General features: G+C 43.7%; 1 protein-coding gene across 1 annotated transcript in view; it reads right to left on the bottom strand.

The window, feature by feature from the left end:
* Positions 1 to 10,888: 10,888 nt before the first annotated feature.
* The window catches only part of ARSB (arylsulfatase B), a 165,257-nt gene continuing 148,192 nt past the window's right edge, over positions 10,889 to 27,953 (bottom strand). The window contains exons 7-8 of the mRNA XM_032404133.1: positions 15,560 to 15,682; positions 10,889 to 14,769 (exon numbers count right to left, since the gene is read on the bottom strand). Of these exons, the coding sequence (XP_032260024.1) occupies positions 14,504 to 14,769; positions 15,560 to 15,682 (389 nt within the window). The 3' untranslated portion in view covers positions 10,889 to 14,503. The remainder of the gene's footprint in view (positions 14,770 to 15,559; positions 15,683 to 27,953) is intronic.

Genomic DNA, 27,953 nt, shown 5'->3' with positions numbered 1-27,953 from the left:
GTAGGTTTACTCATGAGCGAGTAATTCTCCAACTTCACTGCCCACTTCATGAAAGTGCATTCGATTTGCATCTTATTTCTGTATACACACAACATTGGAAAACCAGCTGGAGGCTGGCAGGCCGGGAGGCGGCTGGCTAGGAAGGAGGCTGGTTTCATTAGGATTGAGGTATTTGCATACGAACGCCTTTTTGAGTGCCAAATTCCTCAGTCACCAGTGTGTAATGACTTTTGATTTCCCATGCCGCTGTATACCTTTGGGCTTAGCTACTAAACTGTGGGACAACGAGGGGCCTCCGCCAGCCCCCAGAAAAGAGTTGTACCTCAAGTGCTTCTTGGCTACAACGGCGGCATGGACTATTCGGAGTCAGTGGAGAGCTCACAGGAGACAAGTGTGACCAGGGCGGAGGGTGACTATGCTGAGTCACAGAGCCAGGACAGGACTGGAAGTGTCTGAGATGGAAGGCAAGGGAAGTCCAAGACCATTTTGGCCTCGTGACCAAGTGGGTGAGGCTCAGCCCTGGGATGGCACAGGAACTGTCCTCTTCCGTAAGACAGCTCTTCGGTCCTGGGCCATCAATAGGATCGTAAGTTTCTGGGCAAGATGGCAGACTACTTAGCACCATCAAGGGCCAGGTTGGGGCTTCAAATCATAATTCGCAAAATGGCTTCCCCCTCAGCCAAACACTTCCCAGAATGACCTCTTCCTATTAACCTGCGGTGTCCCACCCAGTACTTGGCCTCTAGACAGAGGATCTTCCAGCACCAAGTCCTTCTGGGCCCACTACGTGTGTAAGCAGAATAGCCAAGCTAATGCCCTGTTATGACTTAAGGCCATCCCCCACTCTTGGTGGCACAGAGGAAAGGGCAAAGCAATCACCAGTCCTTTCCATAAGCACATTCTGAACTGGGAAGGAAGGAGTGAGACAGGAAGGAGAATGGGACTGGATGGAGGGACACAGTGGGGAGCCTGAGACGGTGCCCAGGGATTCCTGCCCCCTGGTATCCACACCCTTGAGTAATCCCCTCCCCTCGAAGGGGGGACTGGATTTAGTGACTGGCTTCTATCAAATAGAATATGGCAGACATAACAGATATCATTTCTGAGAGATTAGCTATAAATTGTTGCAGCTTCCATCGTGGGTACTCATGCTCTCTTGAATCCTACCCGCCCTCCCCAAAATCAAGCCTTCAGCTGAGATGACCACCCCATGAGAGCCTTTAGCCAGAGCTACCCAGCTAAGATGGACTCAGATTCCTGACCCTCAGAAACTAGAGAAGAGAATATTTTTCGTCTCGAGATGTAATTTTGTGGTAATTTGTTACACAGCAATAAATAATGCATGGGGCAGGGATTATCTTGTGGGGGTCATTTCCCTGCTTTCTGAGTCCACCTGAGAGAAAAAGATCAGAATCTCCAAACAGTCTTGATGACCATGGAAGACATCTGTGATCCTGGGCCCTTCGGGTTTGATTTCTTAAAAAATGGCTCTCTAGGTTTCATTGCCACAGTCAGGTGAAGGGACATACGTGCAACCCAAATGGTGCTCCTCTCCCTGTCACTGACTCCCACCTGTACTTGGCACTCACTGTTCTGTATGGTCACTCTCTGAACTAACTGTGAGCTCCCTGAATGCAAAGACCAGGTCTTATTTCTCTTTGTTAACCTCCATGCCAGATATTGGCATATGCATGAGGTGCTCAACAAATGTGAATGGATGTGGTCTTAAATACATTTGTGCCTTACACTTTTCACCAAGATTCATGCTATCCTAGTCTGCGCCTAGGTGATTAAGCTTATATCTCTATAATCCTCAACCCCTGCCTTGAAAAAATTCAATTCCACTTTCCTTGAGGAAACCACTAGCTTGTCTCCATTGTATCTACACCAAAAAAAAAACCCCACCCACTCCCACCCTGTGAAAGGAGAAAAGCCTCAGTAAATATGGATCGATAACAAAAGGGCATCAGGAAATATGCCATCTGCCCTTTCCAGCTAGCTCTTGGCATTTGCAAGACTTAGCACCAAGCGTGAACTCTGAAGCCAGTTTTCTGCAGGGAAAGTCACACATGGAAAAGCATTTGTAATAAAGCTTGAGCAAACGAAGGGCGGAAAATCTTAGGGAAGGATTGGAAGATGAAGGGGGAAAATCTGAGTCTGTCCAAATCTGAGACCATAAAAAGTGTTTGAAGCCATCAGCTGATATCTTGGAGGAGATCCCAGGATAAACAAAACCTGCCTGAGGAGTCTGGAGAGTGTAATGTTCACCCTGATTTGACGAAGGCGCTGAAGTCCTTCCAGCTGATACGGATAAAGCCTTTGAAGATAGCCAACGTTCCAGACGCACATTTCCCCAGAGCAGGCAGCTGGGTGGGGCTGCCGTCAGGCTGAGTAAACAGGATCTGCAGGTAGGGTAGAAACAGGGTCTGCAGGTTGAAAACAAGAGCTAGACTTTGAAATCGGGGACTACAATGTCACCCTAAAATTAAAAGACAATGGAGTCTTTTGAACTCAACAAATGGGACTCATTCAACTTGTGTTGTCTAAGTACCAAGCACGGCTCTATGAGACAAAGCTATTCCATTCAACACACCAGACATGAGACTTCCGCCTGGTGGGGAAGACAGACATTTATTTATACATGAGTAACAATGCAGTGTGATGCCCACTCTCATAGGAACACCATTCCAGTTCAACAGGGCTAGGGGAAGCTTCCCAGGGGAAGGGACCCGTGATATGTAGACCTGAAGGAGGAGCTAGTCCAGAAAAGAGCAGAAGGAACTATGTAGGCAAAAGCACTAGCCTGTGTTAAGGCTTGGACTCACCAGAGCACCAGCAGATTGCAAGAGCTGAAAGGGCAGAAAGGCAGATGAAAGGCATTAGGATTATTCATACTAAAAAAGGCAAGGCTAAAAGTGGAATGAAAGTTTTCAATTATGGGGCGCCTGGGTGGCTCAGTCATTGGGCATCTGCCTTCGGCTCGGGTCATGATCCCTGCGTCCTGGGATCGAGCCCCACATCGGGCTCCCTGCTTGGCAGGGGGCCTGCTTCTCCCTCTTCCTCTGCCTGCCTGCCTGCCGACTTGTGATCTCTCTGTCAAATAAATAAATAAAATCTTTAAAAAAAAAAAAAGAAAGTTTTCAATTATAAGTTGTTTATACAGAGGGCACTGACCTCCCCGACTGAGGCTGCCGGGGGGGGGGGGGGGGAGTTCAGGGACCCCATCAGAGTAAATCCACTCAGATGGGTCAGCCCAGGTATAAGGCCGGAAGGTGCGACAGCACTGTCACCAAGGAGAGACAGATGGTCATCAGAACTTCTTTCATGTGTGGGGTTGGGTGGGATCACCCCAAAGGATATGCTTAGTAAGAAGCAAGCGGTTGCTGAACTGACTCTCCGAGGGAGTCAGTTACCTGCAGGGATTCATTTCGCCAAGTGTGTGTGCAGGTTGGGACCAGACGAGATGAGTTTGGGACTTCAGGGGAGTTCTGGGGCAGCTGCCAGAGCCTCCCCTCTCCATCAAAACACAGTGCTCCTATTCCAATATTAGAAGAACATCACTTTGAAGGATCACCAAATTTTCACCTTTCTCACAAGTCTGTTTGACTCTGTCTATAACAAAGGAAAGGGATCTTGCCCATTCCCTCTCCCCCTCTTTACTTTTCCCTGCCTCCCGACACAGTTCCAAAAACTAAACATAAAACAGAGACAGCTGACCCCGCCGAATGCACCACCTGCAAATGCACCAGCAGCCCCTGCTGACATGATGGTTCAGGTGCAAGTGGAGGATGGCTTTTCCTTGCACTACCGTCTTCGCTGGGGCTCCTGTTCCCCTGTCCCTGATCCTGCTCCCCCTGGGCACAGCCAGGGGGACTGGGGAAGGAAGATGGTGATCAGGACACTCAAAAAAGAGCCATAGGGACCAATAAAAATATGGAAAAGTCCAATCTCTTGGTAGTGAAACACAAAATAATGTAACATTTTAAAGCCTGTCAAACCAGCAAGAATCTTCAAATTGATAATAAGTACTGGTGAAAACAAGGGCAAGTTCTATTTATTGATGGTTACACATAAAACCTTAGTGACAAAAGAGGAGACTAACGGCCCCACCTTCTCACTCCTCTGTTCTGCCATCCCGGTGCACAGACAGGCTGTTTCTGCCCTGCTGGGGATGCATCAGCTACCCCTTGGTGACTAGGTGGGCTTGCGGTGGTGGGGGTGGGGGCGGGGACCACTGGGGTGGCTTAGCCTGAAAGCCAGCAGATGCCCCGCAGGAGCCCAGCCCTCACGCAGTACCAGACCACACGCCCCAGACGTGCATGAGAAGCAGGGAATTCTCTCTCACTGACTTTTATCCTTCTAACCAGAAAGAGGAGTTGTGGGCATAATTACTTCCGCTCAGCCACAGGACTTTTTACTTAAGGCAACAATGTTTAGCTAACTACAGAACACAAAGCATTTCTCTAACTAGGTCCTGTTGACCAACACAGAACTCTCTAATTTGTAACATTTTAAACCAAAACATAGTATTTGAACCTAAACATAGTCATTATTTGTTCCTCTTCAAGGAGAGACCCTCACCAGGCAATATTCCTCATAGCCTCTGCATTATTTTCTCTCCTCCCAATCCCCAAAGAGAAATCACTACAAATGGAACTTTAAGAAATACCAGTGTATCTGAAGTGTTACTCTTCATCTTAGAGCCTTTGACACAGAGGGAGAGGGAGGCCCTATGGACTTTGTACAAAAGAGAGTAGTCGGTGTTGCTGGTAGGACCCACCTCCAGAATTCAGCAAGATGGTAACGGAGTGTAAGTAAAGATTAAAGACTGCTTGATGCCAGCTGGTCATAGAACAGGAGAGAGCGGTGGGTCTATTTTCCAACCAGCGCCGGCATCAGAAGCTGCAGTTTTTTTTTTTTTTTTTTTATTTTTATTTTATTTATTTGACAGAGAGAGAGACAGCTAGAGAGGGAACACAAGCAGGCGGAGTGGGAGAGGGAGAAGGAGGCTCCTGGCAGAGCAGGGAGCCCAATGCGGGGCTCGATCCCTGCACCCTGGGATCATGACCTGAGCCGAAGGCAGACGCCTAACGACTGAGCCACCCAGGCGCCCCAGAAGCTGCAGTGAACTTTTAAAAGAACCCACCTGTCAGCCTCGCCTCGCCTCCTCACATCAGCACTGTCCTGCGTGTGTCCCCTGCGCGTTCGCTGGGGCGATGGTCACCAGCCTCTGTGACCTGCGTGGGGGAAAGCGGATTTTCCTATGAAATGTATGAAAAACATGAATAAATTCCCTTTCCAGGCTGAGTCATTTGAACTCCCTTCAAATGTGTTTTATTTTCCAAGCCTCCAATTACCTCTACTTTCTTACCTCTGTAACTGTGATGCCTTCTTGGCGAAACCATTGCACTGGCCTCCTCCCTGGTTTCCCTGCCCCCCACTCACCCCAGGCCCTGTGCCAGCCTGAAGTTCTCACCTAGCTTTGAATGTCACTGGCCGATGCTCCCTGAGTCCTGAGTTGTAAGAAAGGGACTTCCTACAGTGGCTCCTCTGCCGGTCCTTAAAGGTGCAGGACAAAAGGGAAGGGAAGGCAGGCAGCGCTGGAGGATGCCAGGGAGCGTGGTAGACAGCGGGGGCTTTTTAAGAGCAATTTGAGCTCCGAATTCCAACTCTACTGGCTATAGGACGTCACGCAAGAGAATTTTCAAATTGGTAAAAACATTTACCTAAGGATTAGGCATTATCTTGAGGCGTTTGGTAGCCATTGTAAAAGTCAAACGTGCCTGCTTATATGCACTGTCCCCAATAAAGGTTAATTCCTTGCCCTGCCCCTATAATTGGAAAAATACGGTATACCTGGTGCGCTAAATTACAGTATCCGAAGAAGCTGTGTGAATCGGAGTCAGACGATGCCACGTGGGCACCAAGGAGGTGTGAGCTGGCTGGTGGGGCAGAGCAGAGCCATTTCTAGGCCATTACGATCCGGAGTCTCCCCAGAGGGTGCCTTTGGGGTCAGATGCCAGAACTAACAGTCCTGGAAATTAAGGCTCAGGGAACTCCTTAACTCGAGAAACTTCCATGTTGTCTCTTTTTCCCTCTTCTCAATGTTTACTTCTTCCTAATATTTCATCTCTGTATGTCGCATCTCCACCAACTTGTTTATTGACTTTCTTGGCTTCTTCCTTTGCTGGATCCTCTGTGGTTTTTCTACTGTATCGCAGAGGATGTGTATGTTGGTTTCTTTGTGTGTTTATGCATTAACTCATTTAGAATGCTTCCCTTGATTCAGGGTCTCCAGGCACACGAGCAAAACAAACTGTTAGAAGCAAAGCCCAGCTGTGGTTCTTCTTGGAGGAAAGGCAGATGGAAGGGGATGGAGCACCTCAGGAAGTTCCAGTCACCACGGAGTAGCTCCCAGCACCCCCGCAGGGTCTGAGCTCATGCCTCAAGATGGGCATGCCTGCCCTCAGGGAGTTTCCTTCTCTCCACGCCAGGGTCCCCCAGTCACAGCCCTGGCACCGATGACATTGAGCCACATAGTGAAGAAGTTATTCACGCTTCAGGGGCTGAGAATAACACAGTTATTCAATTCTTTCCCTCCAGGCCAGAAATAGTTCCAGGCTCAGGTTTAAGAGTGATTTGTATTCATTGTATGTATTTTTATGATTACCAATGACACTCATTTTCTCTTTAGCATAGTGACAAAAAAGCATCACTTTACATTATTTTAGTAAAGAGTGTACAGTTAGGACACCCAGCAGTGAAAAGCCCTAAGTGAGCTATAGAGTCATGGGTGGGGTCTCAAGGGGCTTTGGGGATTGCTAGGATGCACCTCCTGCACTGGGTGCCCAGGGAGCTCAAGCTGCTTTTGGGGAGGAAAGGAGTAGGTGGACCTCAGTGACAGAACACATGTGGGTCCCATTGAGACAGGCCCTTCTCCTTGTCCTGAAGTCCTGGACGTGGGAGCCACAGATTTCCACTGCTGGTATGTGTTAAGCCCAAACACTTTCATTTAAGCCCTGGCCTAAGAACCAAGAAAAACCAGCACACTCTCGTGAAGTCCAAACAAGGAACATTCTTCAAACAAACCAGCTGTTTCTCTAACAGATTCAGAGGACCCTCTAATCAAAGGGTTTAATTTTAAAAACAGCTCATTCACAAAGAACTTACTGCTTTCATGGGTGCATAGATCCAAAGCAAAAACTACAGTTAAATGAATCCTCTTGGCAAACGTCAAGCTCCATTTCCTCTGACTCTAGAGCCCCCTCCTCCTCACTTCTGCTTTCCAGCCCTGTCCTGGGACTACCTCCTCCTGCTGGTGGAGTTCCCTGGTAGGTGAGCTTTATGAGGCGGGGGGGTCTGATCTCACCCACCCTCCCTCCTTGCTGACGTCAGTGGCCTGTCCTCATGCCCAACGCATATCACAGTGTGGATTTGAACGATCCCAGTTACAAAACGCTGGTGTAAGAGGCAATCCCAGCTCTGATTCACTTAATGTAAACAAAGGCACAGAAAGACAGATTTTCCTGAGGAGGGGAGGAGTGTGTGTGCGCTGATCCTCTCTGCCTCATGCTGCAAGCAAGACTCTGGTCTGAAGGCAGGCTCCTGCTTGCCGGTTTGATTGATTGCATGGAGTCCCTTGTGTGTGGAGGCCCTCACCTCTTGAGGCCTGTGGAGAAGACTGGGTGTAGAAAGAGAGAAAGATCATATGTTTGTGTGAAGTGTGTGTGAAATCATGTCCTCTTGGAGTAAAAACCCTGGGAAGATCTCTACTTCTTTAATGGGATTAAAATGAGGAGTTTCAAAAGAGGTGACATTTTATTTGTCTATCATCTTGAGTCTCCAGTGAGGGCTCAGCTGGGCACAGTGGGATTTGACAGCCAATCTGGGAGGTGGGCCACTTCCTTGCTCTCTCTTTTTTTTTTTTCACACTTCTTTAAAAAGAGGTACGGAAGAAGGTTAGTGGTGTGTCTGTTGGTGGCTGCTTTATGGGTTGTCTAATTTTCTTTATGCATTTTCTGTATTTTCTGAAATTGTTACAGTGGTATGTGTTATCTCTACTGTCAGACAAATAATAAAGGTTATTGAATGAAATATCTTAGGCTCAATGATTTGTTACTTGGGTGAGTTAGTTTGAGAAAGAAATTGCCCTTCCGGTTTCCTGATGGTCAAAAGTCCCGAAGTCAGGCCCGGGGGAGCATGAGTCACCGCTCCTCCACTTTGTGCCACCTGGTGGGTGGCTCTCGTGGCAATGGGGCAAAGGTGAAAGAGACCAGGGGCACCTGGGTGGCTCAGATGGTTAAGTGTCTGCCTTCAGCTCAGGTCATGATCCCAGGGTCCTGGGATCGAGCCCCACATCAGGCTCCTGGCTCAGCAGGGATCCTGCTTCTCCCTCTCCCTCTGCCTCTCTCCCTGCTCATGCTCTCTCTCTCTCCCTGTATCTCTGTGTCTCAAATGAATAAATAAAATCTTAAAAAAAAAAAAGGTGAAAGAGATGGGGTTGGTGCCTCCGCAGCGGTTCGCACCTCTCGGCGGTCGGTAAGGACGGCGGCCAGAGTGAGCAGATCATTTGACCACCTGAAAATGAACCAATCTGCTCAAGCTGAGGCTATTCTACACGTGGACAAAAAAAAAAAAAAATCAATTTTAAAGTTTAAATGGTGACTAGGAAGAATAATAACTACTTCAATATGTTTAGTATTGGCTGGGATGTTCTTAACAACTGTTAAGCTGGAAAGAACTTGGTCCTACAGAATTGGATCGTAAGCCTCGGGCAGAGGTCAGGCCCACAGTTTCGCTCCTGTCATTTCCTGGTCTTTGCACCTCTCCCCCCAGCACCAGCACGTAGGGGAGAACCCTTCAGGAAACGCAGGGTAGCAAAATCTCAATTGAGGAATGCCAAATCGATGCGCTCAGGTTTTGTAAACACAAAAACCTAAATTTGTGTTTACAAAAGGAATCACAAAAAGGCTTCTTCAAATAGTGAATGTCTTTGCAGCGTGTAAAATGTTTTCTTTACAATTGTCTGCAGGTTTCCAAGCACATTTGGGTAACACATGAGATAAATATGTAGTGCTCTCTTACTCTAAGGGCAGGTGTTTTTTGTTTTAAAGTACTTGTTAATTAGGTATAACATATAAACCATAACGTACAAAACTTGAGCATACTTCTTAGTGAATTTTTACATATGGATACAGCCATGTAAAGACCACCCAGACCAAGATACAGAGCATTTTCTGGACCCCGAAAGGTTTCATCATGCCCCTTCCCAGTCAATACTCCTCCCCAAGGAAAAAATTTTGTGACTTCTATCACCATGTTAGTTTTGTCTTATACGGGAGTCCAATCTATGAAAGAACTAAAAGTGCAGCTATATTGGTAGGTTGGAGGACCTAAACTCCATTCTCTGTCTCTGTCTCTCCCTCCTCTCTCTCTCTCTCTATATATATATAGAATTTATATTCTACATATAGAATTCTATATATAGGATATAAATTCTCTCTCTATGTATAAAATTTGTCATTTCTCTTTATATAAATTTCTATATATATAAAATTTGCCATTTTAACCAACTTTAAGTGTATGATTTAACGGCATTAATTACAGTTACATTGGGCGCCTGGGTGGCTCAGTTGGTTAAGTGACTGCCTTCAGCTCAGGTCATGATCCTGGAGTCCCAGGATCGAGTCCTGCGTCAGGCTCCTTGCTCAGCGGGGAGTCTGCTTCTCTCTCTGACCCTCTCCCCTCTCATGCTCTCTCTCACTCTCTCTAATAAATAAATAAAATCTTTAAAAAAAATTACAGTTACACTATTGTGCAATCATCACCACTATTTCTAAAATGTTTCCATCCCCCCAAAAGAAACTCTATCCATTGAGTAATAGCTCCCATTCTTCCTTCCCCTCAGCCCCTGGTAACCTCTAATCTACTTTCTGTCTCTGTTAATTTGTCTATTTTTGGTATTTCATGTAAGTGGAATCACATAATATCTACCCTTTTGTGTCTGGCTTTGTAGTTTAATATTTTCAAGGTTCATCCACATTGTAGCATGTATCAGAACTCCACTTTTTTATGGCTGAATAATATTCCATTGTATAGATAGATTTTGTTTATCCATTTGTTGATTGACACTTGGGTTATTTCTCTGGTGAACTTTTTAAAAAGACAAAATAATTCTTTTATTCATTTATTTATTTATTTATTTAAGATTTTATTCATTCATCTGACAGAGAGAGACACAGCAAGAGAGGGAACACAAGCAGGGGGAGTGGGAGAGGGAGAAGCAGGCTTCCTGTTGTGCCAGGAGCCCGATGTGGGGCTTGATCCCAGGACCCTGGGATCATGACCTGAGCCAAAGGCGGATGCTTAACAACGGAGCCACCCAGGCGCCCCTCTTCTTATTTTCTTGATTTAAGTAATTATATGTTTGGATAAAGATTGGATATTTTTAAAATGTAAGGGGGTGAAAACCAAGTATGTCTTTTATAATTAAGATTGAACAGATTTTATAAACATTACCTCTGGTTAGTTTAAAATTATATTAAACAAGATAATTCTTTTATTTTTTTCTTAAGAAGAAAATTGCCCTTATTTTCCTTGGGCAACAAGATAATTCTTTTAAAGCACCTTGTACAATACTTGGAATATAGTAAGCATTCAAAAAATTAGTTTTTTAAATCATATTTTCAGGAAACGAATGTTTTTCAAGATGGAGCACAGTCTCAGGCTATTTTGAGCACAGTTTTTTTTTTTTTTAAGATTTATTTAAGAGAGTTGGCGGGGGGGGAGGGGCAGAGGGAGAGAGAAAGAATCTCAAGCAGACTTCTTGCTGAGTGCAGAGCCCGACATAGGGCTTGATCTGACAACTCTGAGATCATGACCTGAGCCACATTCAAGAGTTGGATGCTTGACTGACTGAGCTACCCAGGTGCCCCAGCACAGTTTTATTTCACATTCTTACACTGGAATTCAGTCCTCTGAGAGTCAGTCAACCACCATCTATTTAATATATACTATGTGTCAGGCATTGTTCTGGGCAAAACGGATCTACTCAGTTCAACCCACCCATCATCCTACCAGTAAAAAACCCCGAGGCGTAGATTAGGGTTAAATGATTAGTCCATGGTCCTTCTAACCACTAAATAGCAAAGTTGGATGCTTTTTCTCCCATCTGTCTTCAACTACCAGAATTTGATAAATGCATGTGGCATTGATCAACTACCAGAATTTGATAAATGCATGTGGCATTGATCAGACAATCTATTCCCCAGGGGGCTCCATTTGCCTGTTGTCCTCTGTTGTCCATGGTGGTATCAAGTATGTCCACATATCTGACACTGCCTTCAAAAGGCAGGACCTAATTCTCCTCACTTGTGTAAAGGCTGGACTTCCTAACTCATTTTTAAGGAAGCACAAAAAGGTAGAAGTGACACGGCAGCCCTTTGGAGGCGGAGTCATTAAGGCACACGGGAGCCTCCTCTTGCTCTGTGTCTCTCCCGACGACTTGCTCCGCTGGAGGTTGCCTGCCATGTGTGAGGCTATTCAAGCAGCCTGTGGGGAAGCCCACAGGGCGGGGGACACAGGCCTCCAACCAAGAGCCTTGTGACTGAGTCATCTCAGAAGGGGATCCGCTGGCCCCGGACAAGCCTTCAGATGACTGCAGCCCAGGCCAGCTGCTTGACTATAATCTCATGAGAGGCCCTGAGCCAGAACCACCCAGCTAAGCCACTCCTAGAGCCCTGACGCCCCTAGAGAGTGGGAAGTAATAAATGTTTATTGTTTTATGCTGCTAAGTTGGGCGGTAATTTGTTATACAGCAATAGAGAACAAACACACTCTCTTATTCTCACTTTATATTCACTCCTACCCTCTCCTGACCTCCCTCCAATAACTTATTTTATAGTTTGCACTCTTGGGGCAAATGACTGGCATGTTTTTTTCAGTTCTGATATTTTTGCTATGTTTATTTATTTAACAGTTTTATTGAAATGTAATTTACATACCATAAAATGGGCCAACACGTTAAAAAATTGTGGCAAAACCACATAAAAGTTATCATTTTAACCATTTTAAAGTATACAATTCAGAGGCATGTTGTGCCAACACCACCACTGTCCAGTTTCAGAACTTTTCATCACTCAAATGGAAACTCCCCACTGACACATTTTAAAGGATAAAGTAACTTTTTGTTCCCCAGATCTGGAACAATCATGTAGTAACAAAGAAAAACCATTAAATCAATAAAACTTTTCTTTAAAGGTGAGCAAATTTGGAGAGAAACAACATTAATATGAATCTGTTCACATCTTTATACAGAATAAAGAAACCTAATGAGATATATTCTATTATGGATAAAATAAAATATCAAATAAAAGTTTTACAACAAGTAGTTTTTACAACTCCCTTTAAATCCACTGAGTGCAGAACATCCATGTTGTACTTGGCCACCAACAGAACTGGGGCGGCCCCGGGAGCACAGCAGGGAGGGCGAACGGGTGTCATGTAGTGATGGCCTCTAGTCTTCTGGTATTAATAGACACTGGGATTCGAAGGATCCAGAGGAACATCTGGGCTCAGTTCGTTCATAGTATCTGTCACAGGTGTGCGGGTGGTAGGTGATGGCATTTTAACCGGTTGCCAACCCAGGAGTGGGGTAGAGGTTGATAATAGGTGTCTTTAGTTCTAGCACCATTTCCTTCCAATCATCTTATTTTAATACAATACATATTAGAGGTGACCAGAAAATATTGCTACTGAATTGAAGGATGGCTACACAAGGACCTATAGCACATCGTTGGCTGGCTTTAGTTTCTAGTGTCCTACAAACAAGAGAATGGAGGATTATTGCCATAAGAGTATCTTTGGCAGGCGTGTTTCCCCTTTTCCCACCTGGAGAGGACATTATGGCTTCACTATGGAGTATCTGTGACCATCCAGATATGCAGACTCTGTTCCTACCCCAGGAGGGCAGCTTGAGAACAGAAAAGCAACAGTTGGAGGATGTGTTTAGCTCACTGCACTTGCATGGTGTGCGACTTTCTCTTTTGTTCAATTGTCCATTCATTCATTAAAAAAAAAAAAAGTACTGACTGCCTTCTTTGTAACAGGCACTGATCCAGGCATTGGTGATGAGCAGTGAACAAAACAGTGGAGCTCACGGGAAAAAGAGTATAGTTTTTGCACATAGCTCTCTGAGTCTGACACTCTTGAGAGCTAATCTGGACAGATTCACATTAGTAGGACATCAGTGGGACTGCGAAAGGGCTGACAGGTCAAACTGCGCATCCTCTTTCCCCCACCCCAGAACCTCAACACAAGCAGTAAAAGTGAAAATAAGGGAAACGTGGATGTGGTCTCCTTTGCTTTACTGAGGCCCAATATCTCAGATGCTGGCCATTTCCTTTCAAACTGCCCACTTCCATCATCCCAAGACAAAATTATTGTTTCCTGGGGTTTCTCTTAATTGCTAGGGAATAGCATGCAACTCGTAATACATTATGAGACAAAGCCACGATCATGAAAATAAACTCTGCAACTTAGAAAAGTCTTCACCAAACAGATGACACAGACCTGAGCATCACCCACTCGGCCACTTCTTGTCCACCACGAGCAGGCCTGCAGAGCCAGACCTGACCACCTTCTCTGGGCAGGGCCCTAGCTTCAGTGTTAGAGGCAAAAGGAAGATAGGGCACAGCAGTCTTCCAAAAACCAGTGGTGCTCAGAGTGGAGAGGCGAAGTAGCCTTCCCAGGCACAGGATGCCTGAATCAAAAGTAGGTTAGGAAAAGAACCACAGGGGAGGGGGTTAGCAGGAAGTCTAGACAAAATGAGCAGTGGCTGGGGGAAAAAAAAAAAAAACTGGGGATAAAAACACATTTCTTTATTGTAATAACCAAAACCAAGAAGCAGGCATATTGCCATGCTGACCGTAACTATGAAATGGGCCTTATGCTCCATGATGAGATGAGTGACAGGGTGAGTAAGTGAGGGGTGAACCAAGGGGGGTTATTCACATGGAATGCCTGAACATGATATCTCACAGACAGGGAGTCCCCTGGCCAACAGAACCATTAAAAACTGTCTGCTCCCTACATTTGTTACAAGAAACATGAGGCACTCCAATAAAACCCAGCTATTGGCAGAGGGAGATCTAACATCTGACTTGCGAGGCAAAAAGAGCCAGCTGTTCCAGCCTCCAGGACTCAGTGAGAACCTCCTATTCCAAGTCAAGTTCCTAGCTGTCCCACGGCTCAGGAACAAGAGATTGAACTCAGCCACCCTCTCCCCTAGACACACACCCTGGCCAACAACAGGAGTGTTCCAGGTTTTATCAGCTTTTAAATGCACTGGGGGTTGCAATGAGACACCTCAGCGTGGTTGAGGAACAAGAGAAGGGCCAGGGGAACCCAGGCTGGGAGAGCAAATGAGACGAGAGGTACAGGAGTAAAAGCCTGAAGTCCAACTTGTAACAGAAAGGTGGTCTGGCTCCCCAGGGCTGCAGAAGTCCTACATCCACGGGCCCCAGGCCCCAGTGCCCTTGGGGTCACAGCGCGGGTCCTGCGCCGGGAAGTGCACGGGCACCGAGTGTTTGTGGTAGAACTGCAGGCGGGAAAGGAGCTGCCTGACAATATGGGGATGCTCTCTTGACAGGTCGTGTCTTTCTTCCGGGTCCTGGTCAATATCAAAGAGCCAGAGGGTCTTGGTCGGTGGGTCCGATGAGGGTATCACAGAAACATTGTTTTGAGACGGTGGAGGAAACCAGCAACCACAGCCTGGCAAAGAAATGCAAGAGTTTACTGGGGGAGAAGCATCATAGGCAGGTTCGCACTTCAAGTAAGGAGACTGGGGGAGAGGGCTGAGTGGGGACGTGGGCAGGAACACATGACAAACACGCGGCCCCTGATGCTGTACCGACATCTATCTCGGTCTCTGACTTCCGGTGCTTTAACTAGACATGGTTCAGGGCTTCACAACCAGGGGCTTCCAGGAAAGTGCGTGCGTGCGTGCAGGTGGGGCGGGGGAATTTTCAGTTGTCAGAGTGACTTAGGGGAGCTGCTCCTGGCATATCGTGCTCATGGGCCGGGGAAGCTAAGATATCTTGCAATACACGGGACACTAACAGACAAAGAATTGTCTGGCCACAAATGCCAAGAATGTCATCATTATAAACACTGCTTAACGGCATCACAGTCTTAGCCATCACACCCCACATTTTAAAAGTATGTAAAAGACGTTACTTTTAGAGAATGTGCTCAGGGGAAGCAACCACCTCCTTCAGCTACGCAATTGGTTGAGGATGTAGCTTTCAGAGATTCTCCTTGCTAGCTAGACGTGCTGTGCTCGGCAGCCACACATCTCTGAAATCCTTATTTTCCATGACACATTAGAGTGACATTGCTTCCTTTCACCCCCCACCTACAGTTAATTCTCAGTCTTCTTTTGTCAGGACAGGAGATCAAACCATTCCTCATTCAGCAGCCCAGAGGTATGTTCTGCAAAAGGCAGTTGTCACTTTGGTAAAATTTTCCTCGCTGTTCTGAGGGGAAATGCTCAGCATTCTACCTGGGTAGCCGGTGAGAAGTTTCCAATTCCTGTGTCTAATTGCAGCATGGAGAGACGTGTTGAAGGAGAAATGTTCTGGACGAGAAGAATCATCCTTTGCTGGAGCCAGGCTCTTCCCAGGACCTGGGAAGAAACAGTGTGGAAGCATTAGGTCACTGTTATTGAAATGTGTCATTATAAATCAACATTTAATATCCTCCTTGTAGAACGGTAGCTTTTATTCAACTCTGGATGTAAATGTGTATCCCACCACAGAAATGAATCTTCTATTAAATATAAACAGAAAGCTATAGTTCCATTAAACATCAGTCATAAACCACCACAAATATAAAGGGAATCCCAACGAGATTAGAACATTAATTCATCCTTAAAATCACTGTTCTGCCAACGTACAGCTGGCCCTACGTAGAACAGTGTTCAGTTATAGCAGGGTAGGCTGTCTTCTATATGTGCCTCTTTCTGCTGTTAAATGATCAGATTAGATGAATACATTTTCTATATATACTTATCCCTATGTAGATAATGAAATAGATTATAACATGTACATTTTAATGGAGTCTCTCTCAAGCTATGAGAGTTCAATCATGCCACGATCAATAGTACTATATTTATTTGTTTAACCACACTGATGAAATCTAAAAGTAACTGAGCAATGTTCAGTTAACTATTCAAACAGGATAATTATGGGTGTAAGAATGAATTGGTATACAAATTCTTGGGTTACCTTAATTTATCATCTTGGGATCTTATACTAATTGACTATTAGGTTTTTGAGGGGAGCAATTAATAGTACCTACTCCCCCACCTTCTTGAATTTGGAACCAATTGAAAGGTGGAGACCAGACGGTTGGAGCTAAAAATATTGCCTTTGTTACTGATAAAGTTGATTGGAGAGAAGATAGCTTCAGATCTGTGGCAGAGAGGCCTTTCTACTAACTGACACTTGACTTAGAAAGACTAAGCCACTCATCACTGATCTTGCTGGACACCCACTGGGCTCCCTCAGAGCTGAGAGCAGACCTGAGTGCTTACATATATCCTGGGGGCAGGCTGGCCCCAAAATTAGACAGACAAAAGGTCTGAAATGAGCATGCTCAGTTCCTTCTTTTGGATAACTCCCTCTGTGGCCTGCTTGTGAAGAGTGAATAAGGTGCAGCAAGCGAGACCTGAGTTCTACTCTAGTTAAACACCCTGGTGGAGGGGGCGCCTGGGTGGCTCATTCGGTTAAGCGTCTGCCTTCAGCTCAAGTCACGATCCCAGGGTCTTGGAATTGAGCCCCGTTGGGCTCCCTGCTCAGTGGGGAGTCTGCTTCTCCCTCGCCCTCTGCCCTTCACCCCGCTGTGCTCTCTCTCTCTCTAATAAATAAATAAAATCTTAAAAAAAAAAAAAAGACCTGGTCTATCTGTGAGGACAAGGTATGGAGGTCCCCACCTCAGTCATACCTGTGCATGTTTAAAAGCCTCGATTTAGGGTCTAACTATAAAATATCTAGTCTGTTTTCAGTCCACATTTACCTGTCAACTTTTCAAACATGGTCACAGCAAATCACCTTGGGTGTATTTCCAAAGGCTGCCAGACCACCCGCCCAAGGGCTAATAGCTATGTGTGTGTGTGCTATGTCAGGAACAATCTGCTGTCCACCATGGCGGCTGGCCCATCTGTCCACCATCCTGTCATAAAGATTCTGACCCTCCTCCCTGCCAGAACCGGCCTCCTGTGCTGCTGCCCAGGGCTTCCTGCGGGAAGCACTGTTTGTGGGGGAAAAGGCAGGGTCCTGTTCTTCTAGTCATTCTTGTGGAAATGACCCTGGAGGGACATACTGGAGACAGAGCCAATAAACATCGGTGGTTTCAGACCTTCAGTCTTCACAATCAAGTACCAACAAATCATTAGCACCAAACAGCAGATCTTTTTGACTTCTTGTTTTTCTGCCTGCTTGTGGATATTTTGGCTCCAATACAAACGGATGCTTGCCAAGATCGAGGCGCAGAGGATGTCTATCATAGGAAATGCATTCTTAATACACAGACTGTGGTGGGACTGTGAGCCCTCATGATTTACTCCTCACAAGCTTGCACAAAGGACACATTTCGATACCAGAGAATGTTAAATCAAACAAGTATGCTTTGCAAACATAAACAAAGAGAGGAAATTTAGATGTCTTGGCTAAACTTATATTTATATGCATTTTTTTCTTAAAACAAACAGGAACATAAAATACCTAAACAATAAATAAGTCTAAGACTAAATGACGGAAGGTGCTATTATGTCAACTCTATTTTTTTCTTATTGAGAAATTAAACAAAGAGAAAATTACAAGGAATAATCTAACACCCTGCAAGTCAACACCTAGAATGTTAACATTTTGTCATGCTTGCTTAAAAAAAAAAAAAAAGGAAACAGAACAATGAAAACGAAGGGACAGTTTCCATGTGACAATTTGTCCCCATCCTCAATCTCGGTCTCCTCCCCCTGCAACCCCGAGGCCGCTGCTGTCACGGTTTCAGTGCCCAGTGTATCCTGCAGCCATTTAAAAATTGAGTGACATATGCATGCATCAAAGAATAATATCTAGACCTGTTTTATACTTTAAAAATGTCGATATATATGTTAAACATACTCTGCAACTTGCTTTTTTCATCCACTACAGTATTTTTAGAGCTCTGTGATTATGTTTGCGTATATATATAATCCTTTTAACTGTTTCTTCACTATATAAAAAAAAATCACATTTTATTTATCCATTTTTCTGTTAGGCATTTTGGTTACTTCAATTATTCTTTTTTTTCCCCTATTATAAACTCTCCTGCAGTGAGCACTGTTGCCCATGTCTCCTTGTGCACATGAGCAAGAGTTTCTCTAGGATGTGTCTGGAAGCAAAACTGTCTGGTTGCAAGGTGCACACCTTTCCAACTTTACAACACATGTTAATTGGCCCTCCTACCAGTAATATCTCCCTTTCTCCATACCCTATACCTGATACTTTCAGACTTAAAATTGTTGCCTATCTAAACATTTTAGACAGAATCTTCATTTTTTAAAATCATTCAGTCAGCAAGAATTATCTTTCTTTTTCCATGTCAATCCAAGGGTTGCTTTAAAAAACATTTTTAAATAACACCCATAGAGAAAAGTGCACAGAAGATGCTGATGAAGACTGGACACTCCTGCAGACACAGCCCACTCAAGAGACAGGACATGCCTAGGACTTCAGAAGCCCGTGTGGGCAGCCTTCAGTCACCTCCCTCCTCTCAAAGGTAGCTGCTATCCAACAGTAGAGTTCTTTCTGCCTGCTTTTGAACTTCATGTAAACAGAAACCATACAGCTTGTTCTTTTTTATTTCTGGCTCCAAGTGATCTCATAATGTTTGTGAGATTCACCCTTGGTGTTGAGGTTCAGCCTGTTCCCAGCACTTCATTCATTTCCATTGCTGGATGTTACTCCCTTGCATGAAAGTTCCACAGCCTCTTGCATTTAGACTCCGAACCCACAGGGAATTGACTGCTGTGTGTGAAGTGAGGTAGGACTCGAGATTCATTTTTCAAAGATGGCTATCATCTGACCAAGACTGTTGAAAAGACTGTTCTTTTCTACTCATCTTCAGGGACACCTTTGTCAAACATCTTATTTCCATTTATGGTGAGTCTGTCTCTGAAGCAGCATGGTCCAATAGAACTTTCTTTAGTGACAGAAATGTTCTCTATCTGTGCTGTCCATTGCAGCAACCACTTGCTACACGTGGCTACTGGGCATGTGAAATGCAGTTAGTGCAACTGAGGAAATTAATTTAAATGTAAATTGCCACATGTGACTAGTGACTACTGCAATGGACAGCTGAGATCTAGAGTTTGTCTTCTGTCCCACTGGTCTATTTGTCTATCCTTATGCTAATACTACACTATTTTAATTACTGTAGATTTATAATATGTTCTTCTATCTGCTAGTATAAGTCCCCAACTTTGTTGTTCTTCCAGATTGATTTCATCATTATTGGCCTTTTGCATTTTCAATATAAATTTTAGGAGTAACTTGTTAAATTTCACAAATTAGCTGCTGGGATATTGATTATGATGATATTGACTCCAGGGAGTAATTTGGGGGTATTGTTGTCTTAAAATATTGAGACTTACAACTCATGAGTGTGGTGGATCCCCGTATGTTCTCTTGAAAACAGTTTATGATTTTCTGTGGAGAGGTCTTATATGTCTTTTCTTAGGTTTACTCCTAGTTGGTTAATGTGTTCTAATACTATTATAAACAACATTTAAAAATTTATTTCATACTCTGGATGTTGCATATAAAAATACAATTGGCTTTTTTAGATATTGACCTTGTTCCCAGTGACTTTGCAAAATTCATTTGTTAATTCTAATCCTTTGTTTATAGAGTCCTTGGATTATCTATGCATCCTATCATGACACCTGCAAATAATGACATTGGCTTCTCCCCATCTTATATCTTTTAGTTTTTTTTTTCTTACCTTATGACACTGGACAAAATCTCTAGTATAAATTTGAATAAAAGTAGTGATAGTGAGAATTTCTATCTCATTCCTGATTTCAGGTGAAAAGCTTTTAATATTTTACTGTTAAGTATGATGTCAATATAAAATTTTTGTAGCTATGCTTTATCAGATTAAAGAAGATCCTTTCTACTCCCAATTCACTAAGTATTTTTTAATCATAAATGGATGTTAAATTTTACCATGTTTTTTCTGCGTCTGAAAATATCATAATTATTCTTTTATCTTTTAACACAATGAATTATATTTATTGATTCTTAAATGCTAAACCAACCTTGCATTTATGGAATAAACCCCTTTTCATCATGAAGCTTGTCATTTTTATATATTGCTGGATTCACATTTTGTTTGGGATTGATTATATTTCCTGGATTCACATTTATTTTAGGGTTTTTGCACTTACGCTTAAGACAAATTGCTCTATTAAATTTTTTCTTGAAATATTGTCATGTTTTTGAGTCAAGGTTATATTGGTCCTATAAAAGGAACTGGAAGTGTTCCCTGAAGAGTTTGTGTAAGATGGATGTTACTTGCTAAATATTTGCAAGAGTTCATTTGTAAAACAATGGGGGCCTAGAATTTTCTTTGTGGGCAGGTTATTTATTAATTTAATTTCTTTAACAGATATAAAACTCTTCAGATCCTCTACTTCTCTTTTTCTTAGTTTGGTAAAGTGTATTGGGAATTTGTTTAGTTCATACAAATTTTTATCCCTGTATTATCTTTTAATGTCTGTAGCATCTGTAGTAATATCTTCTCATTCCTGACGCTGGCAGTGTGTATTTTCCACTTTTTTTCCCATGATAAATTTTGTTAAAGGTTAATTGACTTTATTAGTCTTTTCAAACCAACATTTTACCTAGCAGTCCCTCTCTGTAGTATGTTGTTTTCTATTTCATAAATTTGCCTCTTCTCTTTATTATTTCCTTCCCTCTGTTTCCTTTTGGCTTAATTTGCTCTTCTTTTTTTGAGAGAGAGGATGTAGTGGGTAGAGAGAAGGAGCAAGGAGAGAGAATCTTGAGCAGTCTCCACACCAGCACAGAACCCAACTTGGGGCTCGATCTCATGACTGAGATCATGACCTGAGCTGAAATCAAGAGTCAGATGCTTAACTGACTGAGCCACCCAGGCGCCCCTTAATTTGCTCTTGTATTTATAGCTTCCTAAGTAATTAATTTTCAGTACTTTTTCATTTCTGATATATACATTTAATACTATAAATTTTCATCCAAGCACCAATTTATTTTTATCATGTAAGCTTTAAATATGCATCTTTGTTATTCAGATCAAAATATTTTCAAATTTTCATTATAATTTCCTTTCTGACTCATGGATTGTTCAAAAGTGTATCTCTTAATGTCCAAACATTTGAGAATTTCCTGTTATCCTTTTGTTACTAATTCCAGTTTAATTCCATTACGATTAGAAAATAGATCCATGGATTTTTAAAAAATAAACTTCTAACTCTAGAGTCATGTCAGATGTACAGTATATGATCTAAATCCTTTGAAATGTGTTTCCACTTGCTTTATGGCCCAGTATGTGGTCAACTGTATAATGTTCCATTCTCACTTAAAACAACAAAACAAAACGTGTATTCTCAAGTTGTTCGGTGCAGTGATCCATATATATCATAATTTGTTAACTATGCTGTTCAAATGTTTTACGTCTCTCCTGACTTTTTGGTTTGTTTGCTTGTTCTAATAGTTACTGAGAGAATTATGTAGAAAATTTCTTACTGCGACTGAGAATTTGTTTATTTCTCCCCCAAGCTTTGTTATTTTTTGAGACTATATTATTAAGTGCTTACCCATTTGGAAACATTATAATTTTCTGGCTGATTCCTCCTTTTATAATTTTGAGAGGCCTCTCTTTATTTCCAACAACCCCTTCCCCCTTTAGTCTACTCTGATGTACAGATTACTAGCTGTCGTCATTGTTGTTAGTGTTTGCATATTTTCTTTTTCCATCCATCTCATATGCAATACAAAGAAGTATAAAACAGGGTGAAAGGCAAGATAGTGACTCCCAAAGATGTCCATGTCCTAGCTTCCCTGGAACCTGTGGTATGTTACCTTAGAGAGGCAAAAGAAACTTTGCACATATGTCTCAGGGTAAGGACCTGAAATGTGGAGGTTATCTCCTATCATTGGAGTGGGCCCAGTCTAACCATGCGTCCATAAAAGCAGGGACTCTTTCCTGACTTTGGTCAGAGGGAGATGGGTCCGAGAGGCAGTGTTGCTGACTTAGCAGGTGGAGGAGCGGCCATGAGCTAAGGAATGTGAGAGGCCCCAGAGCCTGGAAAAGGCAAAGGAAATGGATTCTGTACTAGACACTCTGGAAGGGAATATAGCACTGCTGAAACCTTGACCTTAGCCCTGTGAGACCCATATCGCCCTTTTGACCAACAAAACTGTCAGACAATATGTCTGTGTTCTTTTAAGCCACAAACTTTGTGATAATTCGTTACTGCTGCAATAGAAAACCATATGCAAGGGAGCTGTGTATTTGCAATCATACAAATGAGTTAGGAAGATATTACACATAAACTGGTTGAATAAACAACATCAGGAAGAATATCATTAAGGCCAGACAGTAAATATTATAAAAGATCACAGTAGGAAGAAGTCGATACAGGCCGAGGCACACAGGAAGATAGATGAAGAAAGCGGGACTTTAGGCAGGACCTGAAGGATGCACGTTTTTGTTATCCACCACTCCACCCCTCTTCCAGCATAACACAATGTAAGGTACGGCCTGGGTCTGATTTAGCCCTATAACCCCAAGGCCTTACCCAGTGCCCAGGCACATCAATGACGAGCACTGCTGAAACAGCAGATGACTGCAAATTGGACAAACAGGAGGTGAAGAAGGTACTTTGAGCCCAAAGAATAAGAGAAGCAGTCTCAGTGATGGAGAGCCTCTGAAGGACAGGGAGGCAAGTGCTGCTGGAGGCTTAGGCCACGTGGCTGGTACAGGCGTGAAACAGCCTCAGGAAGGGTGAAAAGCCAGCCTGAGGAACTGTCCCTTTTCTTCTCATCAACAGGGAGGCACAAGAGGAATTTAAGTATTTTTTAAAATTAAACTTCTTTTTCTAAGACCTTTATTAAGATATAATTCACATATGACACAATTCACCCCTTTAGAGTGTAAACTTCAACGGTTCTTAGCATATTCCGAGAGTCATGCAAGCTGCTGGACAGAGGAGAAAAGGACACTGGATTTGCTAACCTCTGGGCAGAAATTAGGGGTTCAAAGAGAAGAACAACATAAAAAATCTTTCTCCTTTCCTTTGGAGCTGACAGCCACCTCTGAGATAGAGCTTTCTGGCCAGACATACTCAGTTATAAGATGCGCCAGTCATGGTACTGATGTTGGATATAAAAAAGGAGATGAGCAAAACATTTTCGGGCAAATGAAGGAAATCATTATCTTACATAATCTGTAGTAAACTTCTAGAGCTCCTTATCTGAGCAACCTCTGGAAACCTGAAGGAGTTCGAGCTTCTAGAATGAGGTGGGTCCATGGTTTTCAGTGGAGAATGTGTTCTCCAGAGCCAGAAGGGGTTCCAGAAGCACCTCAGGAGTTGTCTTTAGATGGGATAGTGAGTTAGGGGCAGGGTCCAGTTCCCTGTCTTCATTTCCCTCAGTGTTGGTTAACCCTTAAGGAAGAATGTGTAGTGTTTGCTAAATATATTATACTTCTCTACATTTTTGTTTGAAAAAAGGGTCTGCAGCTAAATGACAATTGGAAAGATACTAATTAGTGGTGGGTGATGGACTCATCCAATGGGAAAGGGACTGAGCAGTGCCAGGGGATACTTCTGATCTTCTGGTGTTCATGAAAGGCAACCTTGTTCTCTTGACTGTATAATGAATGCATCCTCATCACTCTTTGGAAACACCGTCCAATACAGCCTAGGACTCTATTTTATAAAATACATTATTCTTCTACGTAATTTATATGTTTCTTGTATGTAAGTTGGAAACACAAAACGTATGAACAGGAAAATTTAAACTATCTCTAAATTTATTAGCTGCTGTTAACATTTTGGTGTATAACCCTTGAGGCTTTTAACTGTACAAGGCTTAAATAAAATAAACATGTTAGCTGACTTGCAAATAAGAGGAAAGTTCGTAGAAAACAAAGTTTTCATGGCTAGAGAAAATAAGGCAGGGTAGGGAGGAGTCCCAGGCATCAGTGCACGGGTGAAGGGGATGGTCTGGGTCTCTTCTTCTCTGGGATGTTGTTCAAGTATGCGTTGGGTGTGGCTGGAGAATGCGGCTTGGGAAGAGTTAATGTTGTGAGTCTGCAGGAAAGTACAGCAAGGGATGATAATCAGGAGGAGGAGAGGGCCTGTGATTGCAGTGAGGCCCCTGCCCACCCGTCTCCCAGAAGGCCACAGTGCACGGCAGGACACAGCGGGCCCTTCTGGAGCAGGATTTCTTGGCTTCAAATCTCAGCTCCATTATTCACTGGCTGTGTGAGCTTAGGGGTTAGCTGATCTCCCTAGACCTACATTCCCTCATCTGCAAAATGAGGATAATATCATCTATTTCACAGGACTGTTGTGTGGCCTAAATGTGCGGATACATTGAAAACGCTCATTAGCACTACATCCGGGTCCGGGATATAGTAAATGCACAATAAATGGTTTTCATATGAGTTGTGCAATCTTGGGCAACTCTCCTAACTCCCCATGCCTCAGTTTACTATATAAAGGTAATATAGTAATAGCAGGTGAGAGAAGGCATATCCAGTGCTTAGCACAGTATCTGGTATGTTGTATTACCATTGTCAACATTAAAGGTAATAATGCTCATACTTAGAAGCACTCACTACATGCTTACAGAATGCTGTGTTAAGTGTTCTATGTATATTAACTCATTTAATCCTTGCAAGAACTCTATGAAATAGGTAATAATGGCTAGTAATGATGGTCACCGAATGGTAGCTATTACCAATATAAGATAGGTTTTTTCTTTTATATCCTCTTTTACTGAAGACCTTATAAAGAGGAGAAAAGTAGGCAGAAGTCATTATTATACCAGAAAAAAAAAAAAAAAAAAAAGACACCCTAAGCTAAAATCCTAACCAAACAAACCACGCCCTCCGGTCTGGGTCCGGAAAGGACCTATATTTGCTCCCCTACACATATGTTCTGGAGTTTGAACAGGGTTAGGGGGAGAAAGCATTAATAGTGAAGCTTTAATTTGCTACTTTAGGCTTTAGTCCCTTTTCTGCCCTGCTGCATGGGCTGTCCTTCATTTCTACTGAGCCCTTTCTGTTTTTGATCACGTTTATAATTTACAAAGACCAGCCTAAAAGTTTATTCTACCTCTAATGACCCATTTTATTCTCTTGATGTTGGGAGGCCATCTTTGGACTTTTACAGCATATGCACTTGTACTTTGAGCAAAACGTACTCACTTGGGCTAAGTGGGGAAAACCCCAGCTTTCCCAGATATTTGGTGATCAAGGTATTTTTAAATATGGAATCCTGTCAGGTTGTCTTTTTTAATGAACAGGCAAATGTGTTAGTTTATTACATGAGCCAAATGTGCCTCGCTATTAAAACACCAAAGTTTTGTTTATGCTCAACATTTGACTGGCTGGCCAATTTCCTCATGGCTCAATCCAAGAAAAGTTCAAAGGAGCCCCAAATCAAAGGGCAGTTCAAGTCACTGAGGTCCTTACTGTGTCAGCTGGTCTGAGCTCCACTGCCCACGGCCTGAGCGTCCCCCTCAGCGCATTTGGGCTCCATCTGGATGGGTGCTCTGGGCGCACATGTGGGTCAGATCTCTAGTCTGCTCATGGCTTGACATGTCCTGGAAACTGTGGGCTCAGGCCACAGCTGCCTCTCATCTCGCTGTCTGGTAAGGACTTATGTACCCAGATGCAAATGTGTTCATTGTTGCCTTGACTCTTGTTTTGAAAGTCAGTCTAGATCTAAAAATAGAAGTTTTTCTCTAAAAATAGTTCCCAAGAAAACAAGAGCTAGAACCCCACACTCTGAGCTGCTGCTTTACTGAAACTTTTACTCAATTTTCAGAGATGGAAACAGCCCCTACTGGCCGTAGGTATGGCTCCGGCAGCTTGCAAGCTGGGGTTTACAGAATGGTTAGGAATTTACCAGCAGCATTCCTTATACTATTACTATTACTTGCTAGTTCTGAGAAGGAACCCTGAGAAACCACTGTGCATTTTAATAGCCTGTAGAATGAATAATCCATTAAGTCATTTAGCCACTCTGAATTCCTGTTTTCCTATATGTAAAATGAGGAGAAAAATAATGCCTACCTCACAGGACAATTGTGAGGATGGAATGAGATCCTGGGGGTGGTGAGCATTCTTTGCATTCATTGTAAGTATAAAAATACAAGTCTCTTGAATTCCCACAGCAGTTGCCATACGACTGGGTACATGGATAAACTAATTGACCAATTGAAATAAATCACTTCAATTTAGGTTCAACCTATGGCCTTTGATTGACAGCCATCAAAATCAAGGTATGGTCAGCTGCCCAAACCTATAACAACCGTGAAACCTGGACCAGCTACCACAGGAACGAGATATTATTAGAAAACCGTGGGGACGAGGGAACGGGGAAATGGGGTAGTGAAAGCGCACAGAGTTTCAGTTATGTAAGATGAATAAGTCCTAGAATTCTACTGTAGAGCACAGTGACCACAGTTAATATTATATTGTGTCTTTAAAAACTTGCTAAGAGGATAGATCTTATGTTAAGTGTTCTTATCACACCTATATACACATATACACATAAGAAAATAATAATAACAGGGTGTAAGGAAACTTCTGGAGTTTGTATATGACACAGATTGTGGCAACGGTCTCAAAACTCATCAAGTTGTAAATATTAAATATGCACAGCTTTTTGTATGTCAATCATATCTTAATAAAGTGGTTTCTCTCAGGAAAGGGCATGTGGGCAGCTCAGCATCTGACTCTTGATTTCGGCTCAGGTCATGATCTCAGGGTCATGAGATCGAGCCCCGAGTCAGGCTCTGTGCTCAGTGTGGAGTCTGCTTGTCCCTCTCCCTCTCCCTCTGTCTCTGCCCCTTGCGCGCACGTGCACTCTCTCTATCTCTTTCAAAAAAATAAAAATCTTTAAAAAAATAATAAAGTGGTTTTAAAATGAATGAAAAAAGAAAATTGTGTGGAAAAAAAACAACATGGCAATACCACCTAAGTTATGTATGCTAAACGAGATGTCTGGTTAACATTGTGAAAACAGGGTGAAATAGATCAGGGATTCCCACTTCTGGCGGTCCACTGGGCTCACCCGACACGCCCACAGTCACCTCAGGACTTAACTACAGCGCCCTGAGCCCGGCAAGCTCAGCACTGGCCTCCTGGCAGGCTCAGCCTGCCCAACACCGGCTGCCTGGCTGTCTGTCAGCTTCAGTGACCCGAAACCCCCATCTTCAGTAGCAGCCCCTACTACGCTTGCAACCGTCTTGACACGGCGCTTCCCTCCAAACAAACGGTATGCAGCTCCTCGTCATACAAAACAGCTAAAAGCAGAGTTGTCCAACCTCCACCTGGATTCGCCGTCACAGTTCCCAGAGGACCCCTCGGGCTCCACGGACCCCGGGGTGAAAGCATCTGCAGGATGCCCCCACGTGGGCACAGGTGCGGAGCGAGGGGCCCTAGGGAGCCACGCCAGCCCTGGAGTGCGGTGGAGCTGGCTTGTGGGCCACGTGCCGTTTGCCCTTCAGGGGTACTCCCATCCCTTAGGGCCCATGCAGCTCTTGTGCGCCCCGGGGAAAGGTAACATGGAGAGGCCTGAGGAGCATTAAAGGTTCGCCACCAAACTCATCCTGCCCCTTCTTTCTGGGCTTCCACTGGAT

This window comes from Phoca vitulina, unplaced genomic scaffold, assembly GCF_004348235.1.
Source record: "Phoca vitulina isolate PV1807 unplaced genomic scaffold, GSC_HSeal_1.0 scaffold6, whole genome shotgun sequence".
NCBI classification, from domain to species: Eukaryota; Metazoa; Chordata; class Mammalia; order Carnivora; family Phocidae; genus Phoca; species Phoca vitulina.
This window is presented reverse-complemented; position numbering and strand designations above follow the sequence as displayed.